The following is a 25,432-nucleotide window of genomic DNA, read 5'->3' on the forward strand; positions in this document are numbered from 1 at the left end:
CATAATCTACTGTTTCTCCAATAGCACTCCAGGAAGTCACAGTATATGAGAGCCATGCTAAGTTTTACTGGTATATTTATTAGACAGCAGGAGAAACCAGGCACATACACCTTGATTTTCCCATGGAGGGGCCTCCAACCTTCTACCAATCTATGTTGGAAGGATTCCTAACCAGAGACTGCATCTCTAGCTCTGTTGTGTTTAACAGTTATCAATGCACTACTCTTCACAAAAGTTGTCTACTCTGTTTTTGAGTCCATTTATTCTTCTGAATGACAACAACATCATGTGATGCATGTGCAGAAGTACTTCCTTTATTTACTTTGATTGGTTTATCATGCACTCTGTAGCTCCCAAGCAAAGATGCAGACATTTTAGAAAACTTTCTTGTACACAAATCATTACTTATTATTTCAGATTATTTTACAGGGGGAATGTGGAAATGATAAAGGACTGAACTTGAAGCAAAAGACCTAGTACTCCACTAACACTAACTGTATTAAGAGATTTGGTTTCCAAGTCCCAGTTGCACAGCTTCTTCAAAAATTAGCAAAGACCCATGAATGACAATAATAAAACAGCTTTTGCTCCATCAAACAGCAGAAAATTATACTTCTAGCCCTTCTCCCTAAAAATCCATTCACATGTAGAACTTTATATGTTATTGGATTATAAACAGAACTGATATCAGGAGGGTGAGAGGAATGAAAACAGAAGAGAAACTTAAGTTTAATCTTTCCTTATTTATTACCTGCCTGGATATGCAGAGTCTCTTTCCATCTCAGATGAATGAGCTAGATATTCCATACTCACAGGAGAGGAAATTTTTAGTAAGCCATGTCCTCAGTTCAGTGGAATGATGGGTATCAAAAGCTCTAATAAATGGATCTTGACTGTCAGAGTAGAACCCAATACCTACATTTTAAATTTTTCCTCACTGATTTTTAATAAAAAGCATCTTAAAATTCAAGAACAAAAGTGAAAATCTTGTCATTCAGTATGGACTTTGAAATACCATGTTTTACTTCAGCAACAGCAGATTTTTATGGTTTCCCTTTCAAAACCACTTGCCAAGTAGCAAAAAACCCAGGAAGTCTGGAGACAGCAAAATCTACGTTATACTCTGTGCTTTATGTCTGCATGCTCTTGCACATACAGACACCTGTCAACTAAAACCACTGTTAAAACTGAAGCATCAAATCTCATTTTAATAGTGCTCATCTACAAAAATCTTTTTAAAAAATACTTAAAATTAGTGTGTTTTATGTTAAACAATTTGTTTTCTGTTAATACAGTTATAAAAGGACTATAGATTCATTTCTGCTAATACCTCAACATAAATCCAAGAATTAAAGAAATTCAGGATTTTAATATACTGAAACTAAGCGGGAAAGCTTTCCTGAAAAGAAAAAAGAGTTCAAGTCTCCTGCAGACATCAAGTTCAAAGGAATGACACTGTAAATGCCTCCTAGCAACGTTAAAGATATTCATAATCCTCATCCTCTCTACCTTACTTTAGCTTTATTAATTGAAAAAGCAATGAACGCAAACACCCTGATAAAAATATAAATTCATTTTTAACAAATCTACTCTTTTTTTTTTCAAATATAAGCCTGAATTAATAATCAAGGTAGATAACAAGCTCCTAATTTTCTAAACCACATACGGACCTGTTAGAAAAAACTCTCGGTTTTAAATTATTTTTTTTCTTAAAGTTCTGGTATTCAGAACAAAAAAACCTATGGTTTCCACATTATCACTTTATAACTATCCATTCTGTAAAAAGTAAAAAAAAGATATACAATATTTCAAAATTATTCACACTGATCTTAAATGTAACAAAAAACCCCAATTCTTTAATTTAAAACCATGACAGTTTATTTATCATACATGCTCACAAACAGCACATACCCAAACTAAGTATCTTTACCATCAAATGGTATTATAAGCAAATTAATCAAAATTAAGTTCCTTTATAATCTTGCTTCAACTCACACACTTTTTAAAAAGCAACAAATAAATTCTTACTATATTCTTAGTCCTATAACAAGGCAGGAATAAGAAATAATCCTTTTAAGCAAGGGCTAATTCTAATAGACAGGAGGTGATACTCCTTTCTACTGATAAATATTCCTTATATTGAACAGACCAGGTTCCTTCTTCCATTTAAGTCACTGTCAAATTTCTTGTACTTCAGTGATAACTGAGAATCAGACACTAATTTTTATTGGACTGTCTTAAACCCCAACTGTATATAAAGTATTTTCCAAGGTGAGACTAATAAAAACTACCTGTTCCCCTTTATTAGAGAATTTAGTAAGACTATTATCTGTATGGCCACATTGAAGAGAACCAGTATCTTCAGTATTGAAAAATTAGCCTTCACAATACAAAAATGCATTTCAGACACATTACATGTAAAGAACATGTTCTGAACTAAATTGGATAACCTCAGCCAGTTTTCTTGACATTAGGTGTCTTAATCCACATAAATCTTTTGTGACTGTTAGCTGGGTAAGCAAAGCAATGTGGATCTCTAGGGAAACATACAGGTCTGAACTCTGCTAAATCCCAGAAGCTTCTTTTTCATGAATGGCACATTAAATATGCAAAAATCTGTTCTAATTGACCAAATGACATAAGGAGGAAAAAGAACAAGCAAACACAGTAGAAATAAAGACACCTCCAGTTACTCACAGAAGGAAGCATCACAAGTATTTTCATAAGAATGAAGCTTGCTAATGGCCCCAAGGCTGCTGTAGAATAACAATTGGGTAACAGAGTGAGGGGGGAATATGACCAAAGGAGGAAAATCTTCAAGATTAGGAAGTATTTACAACTACAGTGTGTGGAAAAAAACAAACAAACAAACAAACAAACAAACAAACAAAAAAAAAAAAACAACAACAAAAATAAACAAACCAAAACCATACTTAAACAACTTAAAACATGTACAGTACATACCACTGAGAAAGTCTGATAGATGCACTAGCAGATCATAAAACCACATTTTCAGGAAGCTAGTCATATTTTGAGAGCTGTACTGTTTTTTACATAAATTTTCCAACCAATGTGCTGTTTATTCTCAAAATTAGGCCCCATGGTGAGCTACTTTCAATTCAGTCACGCTCTTCTGAAAGCTGATGAGTCATTGTAGCAGTCGGAATCAGTCTCAGTAAGAGCCCTCCAATCCAGTTTGTGACAGTGCAATTGTGTAATTTTTCATATTTCTTTTATGTATTATTGCTAGACTGAAATCACTATGCAACATATAACACTTTGCCAAATCATAAACCTTACTAGTTACTAAATTAAAATTGAAACTTGTCATGCAAAAATTAACCGCTTTCCCTTACAGATAATAAACACAGTAAGCACATAAAGCAAAAGCTATTTCTCTCTTCCCATCACAGAACCCATATCTACAACAAAACTCTTCACTACTTGAATAGTGCCATCAAAACCAATGGGACTCTAGATAAAAAAGACAATTTCAGCTGTGTACCAAAACTTCACACTCATCATTTTGAACTTCAAAAATAGTGACTGTTGTTGCAAACTAAACATGTGAGAACATTTCCAGAAAAGCAGAAAAGCTGAAGTGCCAGTACAAAATAGATAGATCATATGCCACAAGCCTCTAGTGTGCCTAGACAGACATTCTAATGCTACTTACTATTGCCCATGACATTAGGAATTACATATATTTCTTTGGATGCATGGACACTCATCACATTTCTCCTTTATTCAGTAGTGACTCAATTTCAGCTAACAGCTATGGCTGGTCATCCTTATCAAGCTTCCTAAAAAGGAAATTCCATTTGCTAGGGCAGACCTGAGTAAAGGAAAGACCACCTGAACTGAAACAATGCTGTCCAATGTGCTCACACAAAACACAACTTTAGCTTAATAGACCTGCAAATGAACAGTAAGAATTAAAACATACTGTGGCCATTTCATTTTTAAATGTGGTATATTTTTTTATAGTTTTCAGTTCAAAACATTTAGAAAAAAAAAACCTTTCACCCTTATAGTAACACTATTTGAGTTTGTCAAATTAAAAAGACAAAGTCCTTGAATTCATCAGAAGAGAATAAATACAAGAAATATCATCTCCCACTGAAATATTACCCTTCCTGTCAGCTCCAATGGAAGCATTTTACTTAGACCTCCCCTAATCAGCCAAACTCCACAACTGTCAGATTTACTCAGCCCTTTGGATTTTTTAAGGATGCTTGAATCTGCTGCTGCTTCCCTTCATTGATGGCTGCTAGATGTAATATTTTAAGTCATTCTTTAAATTGCATTAGCTGGCTACTCTAAGCAGCATTCCAGGCACAGAGGTGAATAGCAGGGAAGCAGGGTCTCCTGCTCAGGCTTGTGCAGCTCAGTAAGCCCTACACTTGCCGCACTCTTGGAAACACAAGAGCATACAAGTCCTGCATACTATGTACTTACATCCAGAAGCAAGTGCACAAAACCACAAGAAAAGCACACATTGCCCCCCACGTTTCATACTGGTAGCACACAACCTATAAATTACATTGCCCACAGAACTTCAGGCATTTGCCTGCAGACTAGTAACCTTTAAACCATAATTCCTTCCTCATAGCAGTATCTTACATCAGTCTTTCAAAATGCCTGGTAGGAACATGACTGCAACCACACCTGGTTATATTGCCTGCCACAGAGTATCTTCATATGGAATGTTTAATGACCAAGATCTTCCCTTAATGGAGTGATAATTTGGGTCTCTCTCTCTACTACCTTATGAAGTTTGTTGGAATTTAAGTCTCTTGAGAATTCTTGACCCCTATTAGAAAAAGTTAAAGAGGCCTACAAATTAACAAGTATTCCACACCTAAAAAACAAAACAAAACAATCAATTGCTAAAGCATCTTTTCTTCAGGAAACCAAACAGAATCCAGGGAGGAATGATTTCTGTTACCTAATAGGTGATAAAGTATTAGTATGGATAAAGTAATTTATTAAGCTTAGAGTTTTTACCTCACTCTTAATTAATTTCAATTGTATTGAATGTAACTATTGGTCCTTTAATTTATTTTTTCCTCAAACAAATCCAAGAGATACCCAAAATTCTAAAGGATTTAAAGTTTATTTATTAAAGTTATTATTATATTAAATCTATTGTTTAAGTTTTATTACTTTTGCATTTTCACTGTAAGATAAACATTTTATAATGCATCCCGTGGCAAGGTTAATAAAGTTAAAAACTGCAAAACTAGTAAAAGCTAGTAATAACAGCATTTTTACATTTCCACTGTTAAATCATCATATTTTTCAATCCATGACAGGATATCACTTCTAAAAGTGTCAAAGGAGCCCGACTGCCATCCTGACTCAGGCAGAGCTCCCAGTGAAGCAGATGGCTGGCCTGCCTAAGCAAAAAGACAGGACACAACGGAGCTATGTCTGAGACTCTATTCAGATTTCCTACTGGTTCAGCCAACAGAAATTTGTCAAGGCTCCGATTAACAACTGAAATAGATGAAGTTTAATTACTCCACTGAATATTTTTCATGTACTGAAGAAGTAACAAAAGGAATTTTAGTACTTTATTATATTTACAGAATACTAGGAAAAAAATCATTTTCAGTGAGGCTTTAAAGTACATTCTGTGGTTGACTTCATACAGAAAGTAAAAACCACAGAGCCAATAAAAACAGCTTGTGTATGCATAGGGAAGACACCACAAATTTTGTCACTCATGTCAGACACAAACTGGAGCTCATTTGTTTCACATGAAATGGTTTAAAAACCTATTAGACCTCAAAGTAGTAAAAGTTATTAACATAGCTAGCAGGCCAACAAAAACTGCAGCAGCATTCCATGTGCTTGGTTATCGTCCAACTCATTTATTGCATTGCAGGTTGAGAACAGCCCTACAATCCTGCTCAAAGCGAACACGTGAGCAGTCCCATTCAAGTCAAGATATCTGTTTACACTAGACAGCTTTACAAAAGGGTTTCCTGCAGTGCTAACACTGGTGCACTATAGCCCTGACGGGACTACTCTTGTAACTAGCATGCTAGCCAAGCATTTCCTATATGTTCTTGACAGTAGCATTAAGCAGTGGTTACATGGCCAGTTGAGCCAAACCACTGACTTACCACAGGAAAGGGTCTCTCTTTCTATCCCTCTTTCCAACTCCTTCTCCCACTTGACGCCAAGGTTCACTTTCTTTTCCAAACTCCAGGAACTACACCAGACCTTTCTGCACATTGCTCTGAATCACTAAGCCACTGGGAAACCACCTAATTCCCCAGGCCTGGTTTAGTTTTCCTCCAGGTTTGTAAGTGAAAGCAGCTCACAGAGAGGTCTGATGAGCAGTGGTGCTAGCACAAAGCAAGGAGCAAGAACTCAAGGCTGGCAGCAACATGGGAATGGGACACTGGAGGACAGAGGGAAGGCAAGTGTGGCCTCCGGTCTCCAACAGCAGTGAACTGTTCAATTGGCTTGTTGCTTTTCATTAAATTGTACCCTTAGATGACAACATATGACAAGGGCTTGATCGGATCTAAAAGGGGTCTCCCACTGGTGTTGAAAGATGTGGACTTTATACAATAAACTTCCTTCTTCTGGGCAAACCTGGGGAGGATTATTGATGTCTGTATGTACTCCAGTTCTGCAGGCCCTGTACTTCCTCAAACAAAATTAAACTCTCTGTGGTATATTTATCGGAGGTGATGATGTGCACAATGGTTTCTGAAGATAAAAACCATTACCTAGATTCTAAATATATCATTGAATGTATCAGTTCCTGGGATATCTTGTGGACTATGGCTTTTTTCTTTTAGAGATTCCACAAGACACCACTAAAACCCCCATCCTTCTTGCTCCACAAAAGCATGAGCCTGCAATCCCCAAAGGGAGTCCGTGTTGGAACGCACCCTCATTCTTTGACTCAACTCAGCAGGGTGTAGTATCATGACCTGCTTGTGCAAGAAAATAACTGGGCAGACACACCACTGCTGTAAACAGTGCCCTTTTGCTGAAGATCTGGCTTCTTGATTGTAAAACAAAGGTTACTTATTCACATTAAAAGCATAAAATAGAACAGGTCATAAAAGTAGAACAATTTCAGTCCACTCTTATATGTCACATTTCATTAATCCAAAACAAAACTTGTAACAGTGATCCTTAGATCTCTAATCCACTTTAAGCATTGCAAAACAAAGAAAACATTAAAAGCCTTGAAACCAGCAGTAAAAGCTTATGGAATCCACTAAAGGCTATCCATTCCATTAAACATTTCTATACTTACTCATTAAACTTCATTTTCTTAAACTGTTCTAAAAGTGTGCTGAGTTAAGGAAGCAAAAAGCAGTTAATAAAATGAACATTATCATATGAAAGTGGACTTCAGAATGGATCTCAAACAATAATAAGCTATTAAGAGATGTTTACTCTTCACTGAATCCTATTTTCTATCTCTCGGATCAGTACAACTCAGGGATAATTTCTTTGAAATTAATGGAGTTTCACTGAGTTGAATCAGAAGAAGCCTTGTTATTCCTTCATCTAGAAACAGCTCAAGGTATCTTTAAGAATAAATTTTAATCAAATCAAATTATATAAAGAAGCACTTTAGTTTTAAATCATTTGAAAAACAACTTGTCTTTTATTTGCCACATTCAGTGTAAACTACTAAAAAGAAGCTGACAAATTATCCCATTATCATTGCTAGTTAGCCATAGTAGAATAAAACCATCAACTTCTCTTTAAATAGATGTCAACCTGTAGATCATTAATTGGAAGGGACCTTTAATGTTTTTCAACAGTGACAACTTCTAGAAAGTGTAACTCCCTTTGAAACATCCAAAATGCTACATGATTCCAGCACTTTTTAAGCAGAGCTCTAAACAAGGAGAAACAATTATGAACTCCTGCTTAAAAAAGTGATAGTGCAATATGAATCAGTTACATCTTCATCAATCTGAAGAGTTTTCACAAGCTCTCAGATCTAAAAATAAGTATTGTAGAAAGATTGAATGGCATTTGATCCTATATTCATAAAGATAAAACAAACTACCTCTACAACGTGCCTGTTTACTGCTCAATTAAAAATTCAGAATATGAAGATTAAAAAAAAAAATCTTGACAGAAGGACCTCCAGGTTCAGTGTTAAATAATGAGAAATTAAAAACCACACCGTTGGGCTTTGATCTGGCAATAATATCACAGTGCAAGAAAGCATATGGCGGGGAAAAGGCTCCAAACAGTGTGGTTGATTTCATGTCAATCCAGGAAGCCCAAAAGGAAAAGAATTAAAAGGCTTTAATGAAATTGCATTCTACCTTTCCCCCAGATGAATCTTTGCTCATTTCCTGCAAAACACATGGAAGGTAAATCTGGATTAAAGCAGGATTTCATTGCTCAAATTTCCAATCAGCTCAATATATGAAAGAAGGTTTTGGTTTGTCTTACAGGGAAATAGAAGCATCGCATACATCACACATTTATCTTAGTTGAAATCTCCTTAGATGCTCTGTCTCTATTTGTCTTGACTCCTGTAGCTTAATTATTTACTGTAATTCTAGCATTTGGCATAGAACCTAAATCTAACCAGGTGTCATCCAATTACTGCTTTCAATTTTTAACTAAAATTCTGGGGTTTGTCCCATTCTTCACTTTAGCTGATTACTTTGCAAATTCCTTGTATGCTTTGTTGAACAGAATACAGAAAAAGAGTAAACTATTAAGAAAATTCAAGAGATGTACTTAAAGAGAGACACTCATTAAAAAGAACCATGCAAAAAAAAAAAAAAAAAAAGTCAGTGTACAGAAACACCACTCATTAATTAGAATGTGAGAAGATTATAGTGTGTTTCACCAGTAGGTAATTTTAAATTGTCAGCCCTCAGGAAATAAACTAGTTCAGAGCCAGGTAGATGGACACTCAGTGGGATTTTTGCTCTTCATTTTGTGAGAGTACATCTCCAAGAGAAACCAAGAAAATTATACTAGTGCAGGATTATGAACACTGTAGCCCATAGGTCATGCACAATGCCTATTAAATTCTACATCAGGATTGCATTGGTATATTCATTTCTTTTGCCATCCTTTCTCCCTTCTCATTACTCCCAAATCCTCAGTCCCCAAGGAAATTCTCACTCAAGGTCTTCAAACACAGGGTTTTGGCAGGGTCGTAATCTTACAGACAGGCTTCTCTGTCATTTAAACGTGCACAGCTCAGTACAAGGGAGTATGAACACTGACTCTGGCCCGTCGCCTACAGCAACATCACTATACATCATCCTACAGACAGATTAAATAGATTTGAGTGAAGGCAATGTCTGAAAACCACTGAATAATTAATTTGAAGATTGAATTACTACAATGCTTAATGGAAAAACATGTTCCTCCATGCCATTCTGGAAAGAGCTACTATAGCTCTTCTCTACTTGGTCTTATCATACCTATTGGCCTCATTTCATGCAAATGTTCATTGTGATTTCTGAGATATGATACCACATCATATTGATTCATTCTTAGAATGGCCTTCATTCTCAGACTAACAGAGACCTTATAATGGTAACAAATTTTAGTCTTATTGGCTTGCAACACATTTAAGCTGATGATTTATCATTGCAGAGATTTAGGATGTAAATCAAGTTTGATGCACTAACTTTTGTGTTACAGCAAAGTTTCTGCACATATCACGTTTTGCCAAGATGCATACAGAACAGATAACCAGCTTTCCTAAAAAAAAAAAAAAATTAAATTAAATCTTCTGATCTTGAGATCAACAACAGAAACCTTAGAAAAATGTTGGTAAACTCTGAGTTATTGAAAAAAGGAGCAAAAAATAAATACTAGAAGTCAACTGAGCAGTGATCTTCTGGCCTCTTAATTCAATACTGAATCCAAAAACTCAACAAAAATTGCACATACGTAGAGAGAAAGACCATTAATGGAGATGCTTGCCTTTCCAGCTGCATTTCCCAAAATTCAAAAGTTTACACAAATATTATGATTATCAGCAAGGAAAATAAACAGCTTGGCTAAGCAATCATTGCTCTCATAATTCACAGCAATGTGAATCTGTCATCTTTGATATCATACATGAAGCGTGCTACAGAAATAAAAAGATCCTCAGAAGTATCCACCAGAAAGACAGGCAAAGCACACAGCAACTTAGACATTGTAAACTATACAATACAGTAAAATCTTGGCCTTTACATAACAATTTGGTACTTTGCAATAAATTGCAGCAAAGACAGAATTTCAGTGCAAGTACATGCAAGTCTGAAAAAAAGATGATACTGGCATTGCCCTAATTTAACAGAATTGGTGACAAAAATCAATACCAATGTTATTTATTAAATAATTCATATTATCTAAATAAAAATAGATTTATTTTCTGGAAGATTTACATCATCTCTGTTGAAAGTAGGTCATCAGGACATAAGGGACACCAAAAGGCAACAAAGGAAATTTAAGTGATCTTAAGTATTTCCATAACCTATTAACTACAGTAAATTTATGAAGAATGTTCTTAATACTTTGTGTCTAGAAAGAAAGCTTCTTTTTTTATGAAGAAAGCAGGATTTTATGAATTATTTATATATGATTTTATATATATGAATGATTTTATAAAGAAACTAAACAGTTCTAGTGCTGAACCATTAAGAACAGAAAAAAATCACTCTCAGGTACTAAATCCTCATCAAAAAAAGTACAGCAGGCCTTCCATGTTAGATAAGGTGAGCCCGATAACAGATACTACGTGGAATATTGCACAAGTATGTAGATCTGGTATGCTCTGCAATACCACTGAAGCACTCAGTGCTCAAATGCGAAGTTGCCCTAGTGATCTCATTTGCCCTCTGCAAAACTGCTGAGAGTACAACATCCATCCAGTGTCTCTAGTTTATGACTACAACCATGAAGCACTTTGAGATTCCTAAAAACAATCATTAATGCTAGCCCCATGATGCTCCTTGACACTACCTTCACTTAGGCAGTTTTTCAGATTCCAGCTGCAATTTTTTTCTGATAACGGTTGCCCCATAGGCAATAAGACTTACAGAATAAAGGTTGTAGATCCAGGCCCTGTACTACTGGCAATTAAAGAGGCACTTATAAAGTAGGCTTATAAGTCTAATTCCAGTAAACCCAGAATTAGATAAATCAAGGAAGAATCATGATACTATCATTTGAGCAAATACTCAGGTGAAACTACTAGAAACATCCAGTTTATACTGGGAACACTCAGGTACTGCTAACAAAAACCTTGAAAAATATCATGGAAGCACCTTTGAAAATATCGAGGATTAGGCAAAATAATATGATTTTCACGATTTTCCTTCTGAGCCTTGGAATTGCTTTCATGATCTCTTAATGTTTTTTTTGAAATGAGTCTGACATGATCTCAACATTCAAGGAGCTGGAACTTAAGGATACCAAATATTTTACAATAATCACAGTGTGGCCAAGATTGCTATCCAGAGATTTTACTAGTGTTTGTTAGCTGTTACCAAAACTATACTGTTTCATTTGCAGTTATTTTACTCTGAAGGGGGCACACGCAGAGAGGACACCATCAAAGTAAAAATCTTCTGGGCTTCCACTGCGTATGGATGCTGGTTCAAAGCTTCCCCCTCCTTATCCTATCATGTCATTTACCGGGCATGTCCTGAACAGTCAAAAGTTGCTGTAGAGCAAAGAAATAAACTTTTAGACAATTTCCACTCTATCCAATGTAAAATAACAGTGCATAGGATTAACTCTGCCCAGTGTGACCTCCTTGGCTAGAGCTTTTGCAGGTCTCCTGCTGCACATTAGCTATCTCCTATTTCCCTGCTCCTAAGTGGAGCTGCTAGCAGCAGTTGCTGTATAATTACTTACTTGATTCTGTCTAAGGAGCTTAAACTAAGAGTTGAGCAAAGAAAGCAGATTAACAATTTGAACGCACACGTAATACAGAGACACACACACACCCCCAGCAGGACTGCCGGGTCAATACATGGGGCCGAGGAAACGCATTTCAGGCACTCTTGCTCCAACACGATAGGCTTCATTTTTACCGCAGGGCAATTAAACTGTGTGAAGAGGGGGAGACAGGAAAAGATGGGCTGCAGTCACAGGCTGGGGAGAGAACTGGAGACACGGCTACTCCATCCCTAACAGCCAGATTAGTACCAGAGGAGCAGCACTCAGCCTGCTCTGCCCGTCACATGCTCCCAGATGTCGCCTAGCAACAGCAAAACCCAGAGAAAAAGTTCTCCCTCTCTTAACTTCAAATCTCTGTCTGAGACCGACTGAGGGGAGCTTATTGTGCGCCAGACTAAGCATCTGTTTCTTTCTTATAGTCTTCTGTGAATGACTGCATATACCACACGTAAGCAAGCCTGTCCACACATAACCCACACACAGAGGCACAACCTGTCCCCGTGCAAGTGCCGCAGCCTCTGAGCTTCTTATCAAAAACAACTCCAGGTACAATTTTTCAGTGGTCACCAAACCTGCTCTTGGAATGCAGGTGAACTCTGCTCTGCAAAACCACCCACACTTCAGTAGCAAAAAGGGCACAAAGATCACAAGGAAAAAATGCAAAAACTCTGGAGTGATTTTCTTCTTGTTTGTTTTTACCTTCTCCACAGCCAGTAAGCAGTACACTCACTACAAGATAAGCTGCTCACTTGCATTTCTGTAAAACTGTAAGTTCAGACCGTGGAGTTGCAAAGTCTGAGCTGTCCCTCAAATTTAGCAACATTTGTGTGTTGCTGTCTTGTACAACCAGAAAAAAAGTTTGTACAAACCAGAAAAACAATTAGAAAAAACATCCTGGGATAATTTAAAATGAAGTGAAGCTAAAGAGCCAGTGGTGTTTATAGTGTTTTTTAAGGCGCTTTTTCCTTTTCCGTAACAAAAATCGACTCCATCAGATGACTCCTGGAAAAAGCCAACTGTCTTCCCTAGCTATTCGAAAGAACTTGAATCATCTCCCATTAACCCTCTACTTTCAGGCACTTTGGTTTTTTTCTCATCAAAGTCCCTAGGACAGGGATGTGCTCCTTGCGGTGCAAGTCCCATCCCGGAGAGGCTGGAGCATAGCTCTTACCTTGGCAACTGCCCTGTATTACGTATGCAGTGAATAATATGAGCAGTTTGCAAGCAGTCGCTGCTCTTCCATCCATCCGATGGTGAGGTCCCATCTGGGCTGGGATGCTCCAGCTCCCTCAGAAGCTGGCTCCTCGGCTCCGGGGTGCTGATCTGCACAAGGAGCCTGGTGTCTTTTTCTTATCCCGCTAGTTGCAGAAGAAAGGCGTGTTCGCCTGTTGAGACATCGCGTTTTCTATAAACTCCCACCCTCCAGACATTGCATAAAGCTCTTTATACCCGGCGGCCCCGGAACTAGCATGAGGGAATCAGGCACTGCTCCAGGCCCTGCAGCCACAAGCTGCCTCTGCCCCTCCTTCCACACTGGGCAGGATAGGCAGGATGCTTCCAAGCGCCTGCACTTTGCAGACTTTAGAGTCTGTTGGTGCTACACAGCGTACTTTGAGTAGATCAGGGGAATTTCAGATTGCAAGTGAAATATGTTCCAGGTTTTAGTGTCTCAAAGGCACCACTCCAAACAAAAGAAGTATTTTCCACAACTTTGAAAAACGTCACCACACCTTAAAAAGCTTCTTAGAACTTTTCATTATTGTTATTCCTCACATAAATACTGCGAAAGGAGAACTGTGGGGATGAAACTTACTTCTGCACTTTCTTAGCAGATAAAAGCAGTAAAGTGCTTTGGCTGTGAATGCTTCAGATACCAGCTGGAGACATCTTACTATGGTTCTAACTCTCCAACAGTGTGTACAGCACACATGAAATGTCTGCCTGTGTTTTACTGCTGCCATTTCAGATATCAGATACTTACTAACAAGGGTATAACAGTATCACAGGGGAAGGGTAAAGATACCTGAATATTTCAGGCTGGAATGCAGTCTTGGGAAAAGGGCAAACACTTCGGAGGCGGCTTTGCTTGCAGGATCAGAAGCATCATGCATAAAATCTGTGAAGTGAAATCATTATTTTGTTTTATATTAGTCAGAAATAGTCTTCCATGTAGAAAATTTAGTTATGCCAAGCTGTTCCTTTCTCTGTGTGTGTGCACACATACACATGCATGTGAACAATGACTACTGTGCATACATACCATGGGAGAAAGATGGGTCTATTTGTCTTGCAAGAGGCTTTGTCAGATTAATTTTAATGACTTAACCTTTATAAATTCCATATAAAGTTTACATTAGCTTCATGCCATGTTGATTATACTGCAATGGGTGTTTGCTGCAACAGAACTTAAGCACTAACTCAAAAGCTTTAACTCTTCTTTTTGCCATGGACTGCAGTTTCAATTAAGGGGTAGAGGTGCATGCATTATTCTTGTAAAAGTTTCAGAGGAACATGTTGTTGCTTATTAGCAGATCGTGATTTTTCTCCAGGTCCTGTAGGACGCTAACCCCCCTAAACCTTTCTGTAAAGGTTTTCTATCTATCAAAATAGAAAAGGGGGGTGGGGGGGGGGGGGGAAGGGGAAGAAGACGTGGAACGTAGGCTTTTGCAGGGTTGTGATTTATGCAGGTTCCGGGCTGTTTGGTGTAGTGGTACGACACAGCACCGGGGTCAAGCCACAAGAAACACTGGGGGCAGATCAGAATATTCAATTAGCTTCCTGGCACCTCTGAATCACAAAGAGAGGATAAGATCTCTCCATCACAAGATCCAGAGCTGCCGGGGGAAGGGGGGGGACCTGCCCTCTTCAAATCTCCCTCCTCCCTCCCACCCTCTCTCCTTTCACTGTAGGAGAACAGTGCTTGAAACATTCCTTTCTGCACGGAAGGACTTTTCCTATTGTTGTTTTCTTTGTGTTTCAGTGTTGCCAACTTACTGGAATTCTTGTCATGGTTTCACAGCAAGGCTCAGGCTGACCAAACGGAACCAGCTGCGTTTGTGTATGGGGCCGCCGCTCCTTTAATCCCCCAACAACGCCGATGGGGAGGGAAGGAAGGGATCCTCAGAGGGGAGCAAGCAGATCCGCTCTGTACAGATGGGTGCTTGAAAAGCCAACACACAGACTGACCTTACTTAATTAGAAGGGGAATTGTTTAAAGCAGTTCACACCCCAGCAACATGCAGACAGGGCAAACAGTGCTTGGGAGCTGCAACCCCAGATTGGGAGCTATGTGCACTCTTCTGTCACTGCATTTTTGAGGTGACCTGGATACAAGCTTTGGGAGGCAGCTACCTATGTTTCACTCCCACACAGCTAGCAGCCAGAAGGTGTGCTCCTGCCCCATACACCATTACTATTTCTACACATCTATACTTCTCACAGGGTGGTGGGCATGAGGGATTTTCAAACAGGAATGGTGGGGACACTGTTGATAGCAAGGGGAAGCCCTGTGCTGAGGCTGTGGGTCAAGCACTCCCTAACCATTATTCTTTGCACTTGGAAGACAAAATTTGTGTTCAGATACAAATGAACTGATCAGCCCAGATGCTTCACTGCTGAAGAACTACAGTCACTATGGAGCCAGCACAGGACAATGCTGTTCTCCATTTGCTTCATCTAAAAGTTTCTCCTCTCACTTTATTGTGTTACCTCATCATCCAACCAAAAGGACCCTGTTCTGCTGGACACCATCAGATGGGACTCCAGTGAGACTAGAGCTGCAAGATCAGATTCAAAACACACAGGCTTTCCCGTAACTATACCCAAGATCGCCCATGCCAGTGTAACACACCTCTCCCCCTCAGCTTCCTGTTGACTAAAATGTCATCTGTTTTCTGACTAAACTAGATCAAGGGATTTTTAGTTGATTATTTCAGGTTTAAGAAGATGCAGACTACATCTGTTAGAAGGTTAGATGGAGAAAACATAGGCAATGCAGTTTTTCACTGAACTCTGCTTTTAATTCAAAATATGATGTGTTTGCTTGCCTGTTTTTTGCTGTAACCCAGCAATCAGAAAAGCTGTTAAAGGTGTAATTTAGAACAAACAACCATGTTGCTTACACATTAAAGATGCATGTTAAGCACAGAAGTTAAAAATTAAAAGGCTTGATTTTTGACCAGGGTTCAGTTCTAATTTACTGTCCAAACTCATTCAATTCTTAACAGACAGACAGAAACACCAGAGTTGATGTATGACTAGATAAAGATACAAAGCTGATCGCTAATTAAAAAATAAAATAGAAAAAAAAGATACATTCACTAGAAGAAACAGTGGGTCAGATCTGCACCTGTAATTTTGTCTGTTCTGAACTTCTCAGGGCTAGGACAGTTTATAGAGGCTGAGGATCTGTCCACTGCATTATCCAAGAAAGCTGTAATTGCCACTGACATTTGGTAATCTTGTGGTCAATCTGTCCTTGGATAAACCTCAGTTTTTCCACATAGAAAACATTCTACATTACAAGCTGTGTTTCTAATTTCACATTTAATTTGCATCATTAAATCCTGTGCCTTTACCACAAAAAGCTTTATTAATCATACTAAAGCAAGGCTACCTGTTGTCCTGGTCATTTTTTGAGAGAACACTGCTAATGACCAGTCATACAAATCTAACCTAAAGACTCTATTCTCTTTGCCTAGGTAATAACAAGTACCCAACAGCAACAGTTAACTCCTCAGATTTCATCTATCTTTGCTGTTCTACAATTTAAAGTGTCCCATTCTTTAATGTAACCTCTGTTTTACCGCAAGCAACAATATTTGTGTGTGTTAGAGGCTTCTTTTCTTAGCAGGCTATTAATGGCAGCAGGGTCTCCTTAGCAGTACTACTCATGAGGAATTTCCTTCACCTAAGGCCCAGTTCCGTTTGCATCAAAGCCATTAGATTTCAGGGAGCACAGACTTAGTTGTTTGCATGGGGGTCCACAGCAGCAATGTGTATTTGGACTTCACCACTTAATCATCCTAAGTACATGTAGTGTGAGCAGAAGTTTCCATAAATAGGAAGGTCACATTTTAAAGAACTGAGCCGCATCTTGTACAGACAACCAGCATTGATTTCAACTCTACAACATATGGATGAGAATAGTAAAAAACAGCCCCGAGTTTACCAAGTTTCTGATATCAGTCACATCACATTTCACAATCTCTAAAACAATAGCAGTTATTTGCCAGGGAGGTATTTTCTTCCAAGGATTTAAAGAACAAACAAAAACCACCTAATCTCAAACCAAAAGAGAGCCTTAGTTGATATGGTTCCCAAACATCTATTCCTAACTAGAACACAGATTTCCAGAAAACTGGATCAAAGGTGGATCCCCTGCCCACATGAATGTGAGAAACATTAAACTGAGAAGATGTGAATTGGGCCAGAACAGAAATTGCAGAGTCAGGATTGCACAATGCAGCTGGTACTTTGGCGAGAAGTTTCCTCAAGGTCTCCTGGCTAGTGACACAGTTTCAACCTGGAATTTTATCACTGTGCCCTGGAACAAGAACCAGTGCAGCACACTTTTTGGTAACTGCCACAAGTGAGACTAGCAGAGAGACAGTGACTAAATGAGCTTCCAAACACCCTCTGTGTATTTCACCTGCAGAACTGGGCCTGTGATGGAGTTTAACAGTAACAGTATAGAGATGAGGGGGTTTATTTACCTAGAAGGCAGAAGGAAGTGAAGAAAGATTAAACAGCTTCGACTTGTCCCCTCCACTCTTTGGTCAGCACTGTCTGATCCAAGCTGCAAGTCCCTGTGCCCTGTCCTGTAGACACAGTCACAAAGTAAGTGTGAGTATGCTTTTCCCCAGCTGTATCTCTAGTTAACAAAGTTCTTGGCACTTGCCTTACTGCAGGAAGATTTCTTTGGCACTTTCTCTGTCTCTGAGGAACAGAGGTCCTAATTTTTGCTCCAGTTCACTGGCCCGTCAGTGCCTGCTCTGCCCTGCAAGGAAGCAACAGATGGAATTTGTACTTGAAAAGAAATGGGAGGTAAAGCGACATTTCCAAATGACTTATGTTCTAAAAACTTTTTAGGGTACTAACGAGAGAAATAGGATCAGCTGGAATAACAAGAGCAGATCGAGCTATGCTGAGAAAAAGCAAGACTGGAGTCCTTGTCTTCTTGGTGTTTTTCCAACCACACTTCACTCTACCAACCAAGCCTGGGTGGCATTGCAAAACCACAAGTGCACATCCCAAGAGTGCTCATAGGGTAGAAAATAATTACTCTGTGAATAACTGTCCTGGGTTTCACTGCAGTCACGTATAAAACAAAACAAATAGAAACATTAGAATTTCCCACATTTATTTAGGTGTTCTGTATGATAATATTCACTTTCAAGGTTATGCATCTCAACACAGTATTCCATAAAGGAGAGAAACACATAGCGTGTCTTTCAGAATAAGAGCCAATGTATCATCATGTCTGAAGCCAGTAACTCAGAAATGGTGTAATTGCACAAGGCCCAACTGTTTTTCATAGCATGCTAACTCATTCAGTGTACCAGCAGACTGCTCTTGGGTAATCGATGAGGATAAAATAGTGAAGGCAAGCCCCTGCCACATGTATTGCAGAAATGTAATAGCAAATGAAACAAGAAAGAAGGAAAGAAAGTTTACAACATTAGGGAAGTCTACTCTAGCTATGACTAGGCCACAGCCTTTCTTTATAATAGGAGGTCACTTCAAACTTCTGAAGCATTCATTATTTTCTAAGACACCTGGGACAGTTTAGCAAAACCTGAAGTGCTCATTGCTGTAACCAAATTTGCCAAGAGCTGTGCTTTAAAGGTTCAATACCAAGCACTCTGAAACTCTGAGCCCCTGATATCTCACGTGAGGTACCAAAAAAAAAAAAAAAAACCAAAAGCAAAGGATATTTTAACCATTGATTCTGTGCATCAATTCCCTATGCATAATACTAGATTAATCTCTCAGGCACTTTACAGATGAGAACCAGAAAAAAAAATCAGAAAGGAAATTAGTAAACTGCTTCTCAGTGAAAAATAAGTAGCATAAAAGACAGTGGGAGAAAACAGTATACCATCTATCTCAGCTACTGTTACAAGTAAGTACAGATGTAATAATAGATAACACTGAGTAAACCTAGTATGAGGCAAGATTATTCTTCTTTTACCTATCAGTCAAGCTAGAATGTCCTACAATTTCTTTCCCTCTCACTTCCCAGAGAGTTAGCTTAAAAACTTAATTACCAAATAGGCAACAGTATCTACCATGTGTCATATATTAAATTATTTGTTTTCCTTGGTATACATCCCTATTAATAACAGATCTGAGCTCTGTTCAGGATAAACACCTTTGTAAGAGAAACTCTCACATGCTAAGCACTATTATGTCTCAGTCCTTCAGCAGCCAGGATGAAATGGCTGACAGATCACAAAAGCAGTCCATCAAAAGCACCTGAGAAAAGATCAGTAGTATTAATACAAATTTCAGGCCAAACCCAGTGTAATAACAGTAAGCAAATGAAAACATGGTTTAGCAGTATAGGGATTGCAGATGACAGATTCTCATAGTTTTGATATGCATTTCAAAATGTTAGAGATTAACCACTGCCTACTTAATAGAAAAGCTGAAAATATGGGTTTACTCCACAAATTTTGTGAACAAGCCTTAATGCTTACTGAAAAAGAGGACTAGACAGCAATAGGCCTATGAAACATAGTCTGAGAATAAAATTACTCAGTGTATGACCAAAATATAGCTACCCTGCAACACCCTGTGCATGCCAACCATTGATCTGCATACTGAGATATTTATAGTATAAATATGTTTCATTGTATTGAATTAAATGAAAAAATATGAAGAAAACAATAGCTCAAGATAAGCCACATTTTAGCAATTCTTAACTGATTGCTAAGGAACAATACCCAAAATATTTGCTTTGAAAATAGTACCTGATTCAGCCAACCTGCAAAACTACTTTGACAAGAAGAGACCAAACTCATGAATGCATGAGGTCAAAAGGATTACAATAATTAAAAAAAAAAACAAAAACCTCTCCTCCTTGGGGGACTTGTTCACAGGAATGAGATATAGGACAGTTCAGTGAGCACAGACTTTGGTAAGCAAGGTAACTGGCTTGAGAAGTCCACCCTTCCCCCTTTATCCATCTTCCCTCAGAGCTGCAGCATTGCAATTCACACTCCCTTTTGTTCCCCTAGTTGCACAGGTCCCCGGGAGAGCGCTGGCCACTGTGCCTGCCTTATAGCACAGTCCCACAACCATGGGACAGAGATGCAAATGGCAGTAGGGGGCACAACACCCTTAAACCGACTTTACCACTCACGCCAACATCTCATCAGATTGTACTTTACAACCCAGGAGGAAGGCTTGCATGCCTGGAGAAGCTAGATCCACCTGACCTACCCTCAGGAGAGCGTAGAATGTTATTTTTATGGCCACTTCAGAGAACAGAGAATTGTGAATTGCAAGTTTGCCATCAAAAAACAGCTTAGTGGTGTGTTTTGTATTTTGCAAGATATCTAACTGAACTTCTCCTTCCTCTCAGCACTTACTCTTGCATACAGAAGTTATTATTGTATAATCCACTTCCGAAATTTAAGAATTTTCCTGATTAGGATACTTCTAAAGACCTCAGCACAGTAAGCAGTATCTCCTGCTGTTTTACTGTTTTGAGTACAGAGCGATCAACATTATTCAGGATGAGATCTTAAATTAAAACCAACAAGAAAGTTATATTTCTGGTGCTTATCTTAAGAAATTTCAGATACATAACACTTGAGTTTCTATCGTTTCTATGAGTTTTGGAGTTTTTATGGTGCACTTCACCATAAGCTGAAGGACATATTGAAGAAACTGGAACATGTTCTTTACTCATTTTGCCTAAATTTCCACTGGAACAGTAGTTTGTGAGTTTGAAATAAATGTATGAGAACAGAGCTCTGCAACATATCCATTGTAATTACTGATGTCTTAGAAGGCTGGGAGGGGTCATTGCTTATTTTCCTCTTTAAGATAAACAATTGCACTTAAGTGTCATTGTAAATCAGAGCCACAAGCTATTAGAAGTAAATAGGAGGTTACTTGCCACATTCCCCCAGATATTAAAACTTTTGTTCATTAAGAATGACTGATTAATGTTTAGCCTTTCTAGAAAAACTGGAGCTATGTCACTTTGTGTCAGGCACTTTAAGAGACACTAATGAAAATGCCCTAGGTCCCCGTAAATTTTTGTGGCTGATTAGATCCAGTAGAAGAAGTTGTTTCATTAATTTGAAGGCCATGAGTTTGAACACTCATATTGACCTGAAAGTAATGTTTTATTCATATTGTAGTGTTGTAGACAAAACTCCAGAAATAATTAAAAGGATAAGCTTCAAACCTTAGACCTTTGAATTATGAAGCTGGATACCCAGTTAATTATTGCACAATGGAAAAAGGGGAGTGGGGACTCAGTTGTCCTGATATATTACTATTGCCATCTACCTGTGAAGAGCTGATGGGTGATCGGTTACATACCAATAAGTATGTGTTCAATTCCCAAAATGTTCAGATAATTTCCACAGGTCACAGTCAAAAAGCTTTCTTCTGGATTTAAAAAAAAAAAAAATTAGACATTAGGTTAAATTCTGGCTCCATTAGCATAATAAGGGAAAACTCCAAAGTTCATTAGTTTCAGCTCAGATTAATCAGCAATCAGTGACCAGCTCCCCACAGCCATTATTCAAATGAAACACAAGATGCCTGCATCTACTGCAGGAAGAAAATAAGGTATTTTTCAAGAAAGATGACAAAAAAAACATGTTTGACTTTAGAAACTAGATATCTAGTTGTCCTAAATATAGGCAAGAACTCACTGTAATCAACAGTCAACCTTTCAAACAATCAGTCCTCTGAATTTTTATTAGCTGTTATTTGAATGGTCTTCAAGGCTTGTTACTTTTTGATCATAATAAAGTGATTCAACCTGAAGAGCAAAGGCATGTATATATGAATGAAGTTCTTATTTAAAAAGCTGTCATAATCCAACAGGCAGATGATGGTACTAAGAAATGCTGAAGTAAAGACTAATGAACCGAAACTCTCTGCTGAGCCAGGTTTACCTTCTCCAGCAGAAGTAGACATCTCTCTCTTTATATCCAGCAATCAAAGAAACCTAGTGAAAATTCAAGACAAACATTCACGTCCTCAGTAATCAACACAGACATCCTACACCATCTCTGTAGTATGATTTAGTCATATCTGTTCCTCTATGCACCTCATTGCTAATAATCACTGTTGATTTAATCTTGCTTGGGTTTTGACAGGTCTCATGAATGTGGTAATACATTAGCTTTAGACGATCTGTTTCATATTTTAAATCAATTCAGATAAGTGAGCTTCAATAAAACTTACAGAACACATTCAAAATATGTGAAACTCTTCTCATGTTATACTATCATCCAACTTTTCCAAATGTCATCAGACTACAGCTGTTTCAAATACTAAAGCACTGAGTACAATCAGCAAATATTCAAATTATATAAAATTATATTGCCAGCACTTTTCCGTTTCTGCATCAAGGTCTTTTTGATGAAACAGAACATAAAAGGCAAATCTTGCTCTTAGATCTACAGCACCAAGAACCATTTACTGTTCTCTTAATGGACATCATGCTCTGCCCTTTATTTTTTTTATGTTGCTGTACTCTCACTTATCCCAGTATGGATCACATGCTCTTAAAAACTGCCATTTCCTTTTCCTTCCTTCCCAATATATTCTTGTCTTCCTAATATCTCCTTGCAGACATTATTCTGCTTCTTTAAAGATTAAGTTACAAGAGACAACAAACAGGACTGCTAACAAAAAGAACATAATCAATATGTGCAGCAGTTCTTACTACTCTTCTTACAGCAGAACACAATTACTTCTTATGTAAATTGATACATTGATCAAGTTGCAGTACAAGATATAAGGTCAGATTCACAACAGTGAAGATGCTGGTTTGAACTAACTTACCAGTATAAAAACTTCATACAAACTGAATATTGTTTAAGGTCACCAGAGCAGATCCTACTCCAGACCACAATTAAAGTGCATACCAGGAAGAGATGAAGGTACAGCACTATAGCCTCTATATTTTCCTAGTTCCCAGTGATCCCTGGACAACTATGTATGAGATAGAGCAGTCTGTTGACCATTTACTATGCCCGTGATGTTTAAATCCCCATAAACCAGGATTAGGAAAGGACAAAAGGTACTTTAAAGCCACCTGTCATCATCTCACACTCATCCAGAGTTAAACACAGTGAAAGACTAGGGATTTGTGGGCAGTTTTCCGTTTTAGTCTGACCTTTAGGTTTTAACCGTATAATAATCACATTAAATTAGAAGAAACCTATTCAAAATATCATTCTCTCTGGGATTCAGTTAAGGGTTAAAACACAAGTATAAGGAATTTCCCCTATTCTAGAATACCAAAGAGAACCATTATTTTTGAGGTTAAAAAAGCTAACACAACTGACCAATTTCCACAGGGATGAGATTGTACTCCATGTCCACAATCATATGCTGCAAGGAGATGCCTTTTTTTCCCCCTAGCAAAAGGTAGTTTTCCATGGGTCACATTCGCAAAATCAGGCTAAAGAATCTCTCTGCTCATGCTTCACTGTTTCTAAATATAGAGGACATAAGGATATTTCAAGTAATGCTTTTCATTAAAACTTAGTACCTAGGAGCCTAATGATATTTTTACACTGTTCCACCCAATTACTTCTTCGTCCTAATTGAACCTTTGGGTGCCACTATCAAATAAGCGAGTAAAGTTATTCTCATAATTGTTTTATTACTGAAGCCTGGATAACTACTCCACTGAACACCAGTATTTCCAGTATTTTTAAATAGTTTAGATATTAATACAGACTTTGATTTTTATGTATGGATATGCACAGGTTCTAAATACAAAATTTAAATGCTATCCCCTGCTCTCAGAAGCACAGTAACTGATGCTTGCAACCTTACACAGATTTATGATAAAACCATTCTGCTATCATAGCAACTTCTAGCTAGCTAAATTCTATCTACTGCTTTCAAAATTTCAAAAGCCAGTGGTACATTTTAAAGAATCATTAGCAATGTCTAAAAACCAGATAAGCATTTGTATGATAAGACAATCCAGTCCACACACTAAGATTTAATTCTGGTATCAAATCACTACTAGAAATCTAGCCTCCAAGATCCAAGATACTGGGAAGATTTACAGGGGCTATGGGAGTCAGAAACTTTCCCTTTCTCTTTCTACCTTTCTTCTATGGCATCCTCCCACTCAGCTGTTGGGCAGGGCACAATCATAAGCAACCCTTACTATATGCACTATGGCTACAGACAATGCAGGAACACAACTATATTTTATTCAGTTTAATTCAAAACATGTTCATGGGTTTGATCAATTTTGTATTTGTGAAGAACAAGAGTAGACAAATGTGATGTTGATTCAGTGTACATGTTCAATTATACCAGTAAATTTTACAGAAAAGAACATAGAACTAATCCAGTGTTAATTTAGATGATTTGGGTGAGAGGAGTAAGGAAGAAGAAAAAAAATGTGGGTGCATCTTCCAGTGTCTTCACCATATCACATTCTCCCAGATGTGCTCCGTCTGGACATGCTATATAAGCACAGAGACTCTCATGTCAGATTCCTAAACAGAAGCTTTGGCCTTGATTTAAACACCTACAGGAATACTGCATTTGTTACAGTTTTTACACATTGCTGCCAAGCATGCTTGCTGAAGCACAAAATCAGTTGACAGTAGGCTGCCTTGAGTCTTCTGTACAAAACGGTTCAGTATTTTCAGGGACTTCCATGACACACTATTGCTCTTGTAGCAGCTATGTAACTCATTGCTCAGTTTAAACTCCAGTCACTGAAGGGAGAGGCCAAAAATAAATGCAAATCACTATAAACAATTTGAATACACTAAATATTGGTTTGGTGATTTTACCCTACAAGATAATAAAATATTCCTTTTTAGTTTTAATGTCATTTTGATCTTTATGTCTGCATTCCCCTATCTGCCAAACAAAGCAAAGATATTTTCTAGTCACTTGTTTCCTTAAAAAAAAAAAAAAAAAAAAAAAACAATGGTGAGAAGGATCAGAGGTAAAGTTTTGTGGGTAACAGTAGCATTTACATTTTCAGACTACTTAAGGTTGCAACTATAATAGTTGAATTAAGTTTTGGTTTATTTAAACTATCTGTCAGAATCCTCTCAGATTTTGGTTTGCGGTTCTTTTAGTATTTGGTTTACACAATTTTCCACAGGGAATGAGTGACAAAAAGGAGTCAACAGAATCTACCAACTCAATTGCAACACCAAAACAGAGCTCAGTTTCACATGCACATTTGCAGAAATGAGCCCTATTTTCCTTGAATTTCGGTCTGCACTGTGACATGCTAGAAGCAGACTCAAATTCTGCAGCTCAACTCCACTCCTTT

At 37.9% G+C, this 25,432-nt stretch overlaps 1 protein-coding gene across 7 annotated transcripts in view; it reads right to left on the minus strand.

Annotated features, from left to right (window-relative positions):
* Positions 1-25,432, minus strand: part of LRP2 (LDL receptor related protein 2) — a 172,931-nt gene that overhangs the window by 115,418 nt on the left and 32,081 nt on the right. For 5 of the 7 annotated variants that reach the window (XM_032989752.2, XM_032989750.2, XM_032989749.2 and 2 more), the window contains exon 1: positions 13,088-13,327. The exons of 1 other annotated variant lie outside the window; for it this stretch is intronic. In XM_032989752.2, coding sequence (XP_032845643.1) covers positions 13,088-13,181 — 94 coding nt within the window. In that variant the 5' untranslated portion in view covers positions 13,182-13,327. Of the gene's footprint in view, positions 1-13,087; positions 13,328-13,939; positions 14,035-25,432 lie in introns of those variants that run through there. One more of the 7 variants, XM_042784253.1, reaches the window with a different exon arrangement.

Source organism: Tyto alba, unplaced genomic scaffold (assembly GCF_018691265.1).
Source record: "Tyto alba isolate M040663 unplaced genomic scaffold, T.alba_DEE_v4.0 Super-Scaffold_7, whole genome shotgun sequence".
In the NCBI taxonomy this organism is placed as follows: Eukaryota; Metazoa; Chordata; class Aves; order Strigiformes; family Tytonidae; genus Tyto; species Tyto alba.